Source organism: Engraulis encrasicolus, unplaced genomic scaffold (genome assembly GCF_034702125.1).
Source record: "Engraulis encrasicolus isolate BLACKSEA-1 unplaced genomic scaffold, IST_EnEncr_1.0 scaffold_45_np1212, whole genome shotgun sequence".
Lineage (NCBI taxonomy): Eukaryota > Metazoa > Chordata > Actinopteri > Clupeiformes > Engraulidae > Engraulis > Engraulis encrasicolus.
Genome location: NW_026945764.1, coordinates 254805 through 262304, shown reverse-complemented (window position 1 = coordinate 262304; position 7500 = coordinate 254805). Strand labels below are relative to the sequence as shown.

The 7500-nt window shown below is 48.9% G+C and overlaps 1 protein-coding gene across 2 annotated transcripts in view; it reads right to left on the bottom strand.

The window, feature by feature from the left end:
* LOC134444117 (caprin-1-like) overlaps window positions 1-7500 on the bottom strand; it is a 21209-nt gene that overhangs the window by 5734 nt on the left and 7975 nt on the right. The window contains exons 6-14 of one of the 2 annotated variants that reach the window (XM_063193569.1): window positions 7452-7500; window positions 6750-6962; window positions 5562-5617; window positions 5103-5186; window positions 4566-4706; window positions 3501-3606; window positions 3250-3305; window positions 1080-1163; window positions 221-362 (exon numbers count right to left, since the gene is read on the bottom strand). The exon at window positions 7452-7500 is cut by the window's right edge and continues 34 nt beyond it. In XM_063193569.1, coding sequence (XP_063049639.1) covers window positions 221-362; window positions 1080-1163; window positions 3250-3305; window positions 3501-3606; window positions 4566-4706; window positions 5103-5186; window positions 5562-5617; window positions 6750-6962; window positions 7452-7500 — 931 coding nt within the window. The remainder of the gene's footprint in view (window positions 1-220; window positions 363-1079; window positions 1164-3249; window positions 3306-3500; window positions 3607-4565; window positions 4707-5102; window positions 5187-5561; window positions 5618-6749; window positions 6963-7451) is intronic. The other variant, XM_063193570.1, reaches the window with a different exon arrangement.

Here is a 7500-nt window from a genome sequence, read left to right as displayed (position 1 = left end):
TACCAGGCAGCTCTTGGTCTGGACACGGCAAGAGAGTGTGTGTCTGTGTGTGTGTGCGTAGCTGTGTAGGTGTGTATATCAGTTGGTGCTCACATCACCAGCCTGTTTGTCCGAGGGGTCCTAAAAGTGTGCGCGTATGTGTGTGTGTACCTGGCTGGCTGGAGGTCCAAGGGCTCCTTAGTGTGTGCGTGTGTGTGTGTGTGTGTGTGTGTGTGTTCACCTGGCTGCAGGTCCGAGGGTTCCTCAGAGTGGGCGGGCTGAGCGCTGTAGCTGGGGCTGAAGCTGCGCTGGTATTGGCTGGAGAGATTCTGAGCCTCCACCTCATTGGCTGGAGCCATAGGGGGGGTGGAGCAATTGAAGACCTGAGCAGGGAGAGAGTCAATCAGAACATGGGGATCAGAGATGGAGGAGGGGCTTAAGCAACAGTAGGTGAATGCACAGTAGGTTTGTGGTGTTCTTCAGAGGTGTCAAAAGTAAAAGTAAAAAAGGAAACAATTTTCTTCCAACACAGGAAACTTATTCAAGCGACCAGTACAGCTGTGTACTCGTTTTACAATCAGCTGACTCTGCACTGGTGCACTGGTTGGATCAAGTGAGAGGGTGAGGAGAGGAGCGGAGAGGAGAGAAAAGAAGAGGAGAGGATGAGAGGAGAGGAGGAGAGAGGAGAGGAGAGGAGGGGAGGAGAGGAGGAGAAGAAGAGAGGAGAGGAGGATAGAGGAGAGGAGGAGAGAGGAGAGGAGGGTAAGAGAGGAGAGGAGAGGAGGATAAGAGAGGAGGGTAAGAGAGGAGAGGAGAGGAGAAGAGAGGAGGGTAAGAGAGGAGAAGAGGGGAGGGTAAGAGAGGAGAAGAGGGGAGGGTAAGAGAGGAGAAGAGGGGAGGGTAAGAGAGGAGAAGAGAGGAGAAGAGAGGAGGGTAAGAGAGGAGGAGTGGAGAGGAGCGGAGAGGAGGAGTGGAGAGGAGCGGAGAGGAGAGGAGAGGAGAGGGGGAGGAGTGGAGAGGAGTGGAGGAGTGGAGTGGAGAGGAGAGAAGGGTAAGAGAGGAGAGGAGGATAAGAGAGGAGAGGAGGAGGTGTGTGTTACCTGTAGGGGTTCTGTGGTGAGGGGTGGAGGGTAGAGAGGAGCAGAGGAGGAGAAGTCCTCAGGAGGAGAAGAGACCAGGGACACCTAGAGAGGGGATGGGGGGAGGAGAGGAGGAGGAGTAGAGAGGGGGAGAGAGGGGATGGAGAGGAGGAGAGTTAGGGAGAGTGAGAGAGGAGAGGGGAGATGGAGAGGAGGAGGAGAAGGAGGAGAGAGGGGGAGAGAGGAGAGAAAGAGGAAGAGAAAAAAAGACGAGGAGGAGGAGAGAGGGGGAGTATGAGGAGGAGGAGGAGGAGGAGAAGAAAGAGAGAGAGGGGTGGAGAAATTGAAGGAAAGAGAGATGTGGGAAGGGGAAAGGGTGATTGGACAAAGGGATAAAAGGAGGAGGGAGAAGTGTTGTGTGAGAGAGGGAGAGGTGAGAGGGTTCTTATTTTATTTCATTTTATTTTTTAAAAACTTTATTCATGATAGGAAAGTGAAGGTGGTCACAGGAAGCAAGTGGGGAGAGAGAGAGAGACGGGGAAGGGTCGGCAAAGGACCCGGGCCGGGAATCGAACCCGGGTCGGCCGCATAGCAAACGAGTGCCCAACCAAATTGCGACACGGTAGGGAACATGAAGTTCAGGGGGCACTTCCTAATATCCTAAACGCTCAAAAATTAGTTTGAGCTTAACAATAAATTTGATAAACACTGAATATTGCATTAGGGAAGAACAAATTATCATCCCTGAAATGTTAGTTTAAATTCGGACAATTTTGAACATTTAAGAAGAAAGATATCCCTATATTTCCTCGAAGGTTTCTAATAAGCTCACCTCTAATGGGGAAAAAAAGTCCTTAAATGGTTATTTCTCATTAAATTAAGACTTAAAAAAAAAAATCTATAAATATGAAGAGTGTAACAATGTTCATCAAACTCCATCAAGCCATTTCTACATTACTCAATAACCTGTCCTCCTCAGGAGGCCCCAAGGACAGGTGGAGGTCACAAGACGTCATTGAATACAGAAGTTTAATTCAACATCTCGCAAAAGCGCAATTGAAAGGTCATTTTTGTATCATTTGCAACCAGGATGTTGAAAGGGAAGAAGCTGAGAACCAAAAGTTGCTGTGGCTAGGTTTACTGCGGGGGAAACTTTGTTTTCTCCACGGAGGAAGGGCGTCAGGTGAGGAGCAAGATCACAAGCACAGCTGGAGGAAGGGAGGCAGGATAATGGAAAGGACCCCGAGGTGTAATGCTACTAGTGTTGCACCGATACAATGTTTGGGCCCCATACCAATACCCGATACCTGGCTGTGCAGTATTGGCCGATACCAATACCATACGAATATGCTAGAGATGTACAGGATCCAAGATCCGGTTCCGGTTCCGGAAGGATAATAGGGTTTTTCAGACTATCCGGATCCGGCAGGATCTTAAGCAGTGGATCCGGTATCCGGTAGGATCCTAAAAATCAGGATCTGGGGCATCTCTACTTTTTACTTAGCCTAGGCTTTTCAGTCAGTCTTTCACAACCCCAATCGCTGCATGGAGTGAAAGCCCTTTGGAAGCGGCCAGTGCAGGCAGTGTGGCAGTAAGCCAATGAGTCTAAAAAATAGTTTGCGCCAACATAATAAAAAGGGCCCACGTGTGCGAGTAGGCTATGTGTTTCAACCCTTTCGTAGGATCCAGTTCCGGATCCGGCAGGATCTTAAGCAGTGACTCCGGTATCCGGCAGGATCCTAAAAATCAGGATCCGGCGCATCTCTAGAATATACCACTCTGTTTGGAATGCATACACATACTGTATATATTAAGATGTAACCGGAAAAAGACTAATACAAAGTGAATCCAGCAGAACTTTTTATACTTTTTAAATACCTCTAATATAAAATAACTTAAGTTTAAGGCTGCGTTCAAGTGTCATACAAGCATCAGTAAATGGTATCGGTGCCCTATTTGTAGGTACTCGCCGCGCCGATACAATACCACCATTTTAGTGCCGATCCGGTCCCTGGCCGATACTGGTATCGGTGCAACACTAAATGCTATATTCACACATGCTACTAATTACTCTGTTGTTCGCCAGTCACTGGTGGAATGAAAGCTATATTCACACACTTTGCAACTAGTTACTCGTTTGTGTGTGTGTGTGTGTGTGTGTGTGTGTGTGTGTGTGTGTGTGTGTTCTCACCTCCTGATGTGTGGGGACTGCACTGGCCTGAGAGAGATGCTGCGACTCCGACTGAACTGCACACACACACACGCACGCACACGCGCACGCGCACACGCACACGCACATAACAATTACACATCATAAATCAGTGGTGAGGTCTCTTGATAGAAACGCCTCGATAGGTGTCTGTGTGTATATTCAATTAAATGTGTGTGTGTGTGTGTGTGTGTGTGTGTGTGTGTGAGTGTGTGTTTTATAAATATACATACCCGTACAGCTCATCTGCATTCTGTCTAGACTGTGGGCGGGACTTGTGGTCTGAACAGACACGATGGCTGGATCAATCACCTGTCCGTCAAAATCCAGCACAGAATCCTGAAAGGAAGCAACCAATCAGCATCAAGACTTCAGTTTCTTTCAAAGACACACAATACGAACACACTTGGACTGTGTTTAGATTTTAAGTTGTGCACCTCAAGAGAATAAAGGCACACAGACACATAAAATACACACGTGCGAAGTATGTACGTACAGGTATGCACACATACACACAAAATTCACAAGTGCAAATATGTATGTATGCACACGCACACACAACCCCACGCACACACACACACACCCCCACGCACATCCCTATCAGCATGAAGTTGTATGTTCCCTGCATGGTGACCAACACACACACACATGCACACACCTCCCCCCCACTCCCTCTACCTGCATGAAGTTGTAGGTGCCCTCCCCATCCTATTCTACCTGCATGAAGTTGTATGTGGCGTCCCCATCCTGTTCTACCTGCATGAAGTTGTATGTGCTGTGCCCTCGCCATCCTATTCTACCTGCATGAAGTTGTATGTGCTGTGCCCTCGCCATCCTATTCTACCTGCATGAAGTTGTATGTGGCGTCCCCATCCTATTCTACCTGCATGAAGTTGTATGTGCCCTGGCGTCCCCATCCTATTCTACCTGCATGAAGTTGTATGTGCCCTGGCGTCCCCATCCTATTCTACCTGCATGAAGTTGTAGGTGCCCTCCCCATCCTATTCTACCTGCATGAAGTTGTATGTGCCCTGGCGTCCCCATCCTATTCTACCTGCATGAAGTTGTATGTGGCGTCCCCATCCTATTCTACCTGCATGAAGTTGTATGTGCCCTGGCGTCCCCATCCTATTCTACCTGCATGAAGTTGTATGTGCCCTGGCGTCCCCATCCTATTCTACCTGCATGAAGTTGTAGGTGCCCTCCCCATCCTATTCTACCTGCATGAAGTTGTATGTGGCGTCCCCATCCTATTCTACCTGCATGAAGTTGTAGGTGCCCTCCCCATCCTATTCTACCTGCATGAAGTTGTAGGTGCCCTGCATCGTGGCCATCAGGTCCTGGAGCGCCTGCTTGCGGACCACCGGGTCGGTTACCACGGAGACCGGAGGGGCGGGCTCATCGGACGTGGGCGGAGCCTCAGGCAGAGGAGGCGAAACCTAACACACAGAGAGGAGAGGAGAGGAGAGGAGAGGAGGACAGGGGAGAGGAGAAGAGAAGAGGAGAGGAGAGGAGAGGAAAGGAGAATAGAGGAGAGGAGAGGAGAGGAGAGGAGAGGAGGAGAGGAGGACAGAGGAGAGGAGAGGAGAAGACAAGAGATACGAGGAAGAGAAGAGAAGAGAAGAGAAGAGAAGAGAAGAGAAGAGAAGAGAAGAGAAGAGAAGAGAAGAGAAGAGAAGTTGAGAAGAGAATACAGGAGATGTGAGGGGAGGAGAGGAGAGGAGAGACACACACAAAAAGTTTAGAGAGAGGAGGCTGCAAACACACACACACACACCAAATACATGTACGCCTGTATAAACCTCCATCCTTGTCTCTCTCTCCCTCATCCTCACCTCTGCCTCCTGGTTCCATTCTGAGCTGGTCTCCTCCTGCACGCTGCTCTGGGAGACCTCTGGCACCAGCTGTCTGTTCACAAACTACACACACACGCGCACACACACACACACACACACAAGCAGACACACACACACACACACACACACACACACACACACACACCAGCAGACTGCACCACACACACACACACACACCAGCAGACACACACGCGCGCACGCACACACACACACACACACACACATACACACAGGCAGACACACACACACACAAGCAGACACACACGCGCACGCACAAGCAGACACACACGCGCACGCACACACACACAGGCAGATACACACACACACACGACACAGAGGACACAGACACACATAGAGATTAGAGCCTCAACACAATGCAATTCAGTTGAACACATAAAACTCATAAAGCATTAGAAGAGGAAATGGATTGTCTCTCACCTCTGTAGTGTCCACCAGCTCCTCAGTGTAGTCCTGCTCAGGCGCCTCCTCCTCCACTGCAATACAACACACACCCACATTAAACTACAACTCCCAGCATGCTCCACTACAACACAATACACACCCACATTAAACTACAACTCCCAGCTTGCTCCACTACAACACAATACACACGCACATTAAACTACAACACACACTCACATTAAACTACAACTCCCAGCATTAAACTACAATACCCAGCATGCTCTACTACAATACCCAGCATGCTCTACTACAATACAACACAACACCTCCTCCACTGCAACACAACACACACCCACATTAACCTACAACTTCCAGCATTAAACTACAACTCCCAGCATGCTCTACTACAACGCAACACAACACCTCCACCTCTACTACACACTTGAAATAATTTTCTAAAAATTATAATCACATTTTGGTGTGTGCTGCTGTTGATTTATTTCAGTTTTATTCGTAATTGGGTCAGAGGTGGGCCCCGAACATTCGTGACAATTACGAGTGGGCCCCAAGTTGGAAAAGGTTGGGAACCCCTGATCTAGACTACATATCCCAGTCTGCCCTGCTGTACCTGTGTGTTCCAATGACAAAGGGGACTATAGTCACCTCGTTCAAAAAGTCGAGAATCCCAAGAAAGCCGACCTAAAACCTCGGGAAAGTGGGCGTACATTTTTGGTGACGCAATGTCAGATCGATAATTATCGAGGTTGATCTCAGGCGGAAGTATAGAACGAGTTCCCGAGCTTATGTTTTGTATGACGACACACGCATCATCAACATGGCGCCCATGCATGGAACTAGCATGTAAACAGTATCAGAAATGCTAAAATATCATCTTGTAATCACTATCAACAACACCAGTTGATGTCATTCAATTGCAGATGTACATATGTCAGTACTGCTGGTATCTGACTGTTTGATTTAGTCTACTTAAGCTAAAATGATATGTCGTGGGTGTGAAGGCTCAAGGTGAGGTGAAAAAAAGAAAAGAGAACCAAAACAAAACACACATGAATCCCGTTTGTTCCGGGATCAGTGGCGTTCATGCACCAAACTCCAGAACTCGATTGTCATGTGAGCAGTGTCGTCAGCTGTCTCGAGAGGTCCCGAGCTGGTGAAGGCACCAAGTGTCCTCTAAACTACATATCCCAGCCTGCCCTGCAGTACCTGCGGGTTCCGGCTGCTCCTCAGCTTCTGAGGATTCCGAGGGGGCGTTGACCTCCTCCACAGGCCCCTCCTCTTCCTCCTCTTGCTCCTCCTCCTCCTCCTCTTGATCCTCCTCCTGCTCCTGCTCCGCACATGCTCCGTTGCGGTGTGTGTGTAGGCGCTGGAAGTAGTCGCTCTGGAGCACCTGATCCACACTCTCCTTCAGGGCTTTATCTAACACACACACAATCATTAAAACCCTCAATTAGTCAATTTTCCTGTTGCATAAACAAGGTGTGTGTGAGAGAGAGAGAGAGAGAGAGAGAGAGAGAGAGAGAGAGAGAGAGAGAGGAGAGAGAGAGAGAGAGAGAGAGAGAGAGAGAGAGAGAGAGAGAGAGCGCATGAGCGTGCACGCGTGTGTGTGTAATTCTTACATGACAGGCGTGTTTCTCGATGACAGTGAGTGATTGTGTGTGTGTCTTATATGTGGTTCCCATGATGTGTGTGTGTGTGTGTGTGTATGTGTGTGTGTGTGTGTGTATGTGTGTGTGTGTGTGTGTGTGTGTGCATGTGTGTGTGTGTGTCTTACAAGTGGCCCTGATGACAGGTGTGTGTGTGTGTGCGTGTGTGTGTGAGAGAGAGAGAGTGTGTGTGTGTGAGTGTGTGTGTGTCTTACATGTGGTTCCAATGACCGGTGTGTGTGTGTGTGTGTGTGTGTCTTACATGTGGTTCCGATGACAGGTTTGTCTTTGCCTTCCAGCAGCTCCCACAT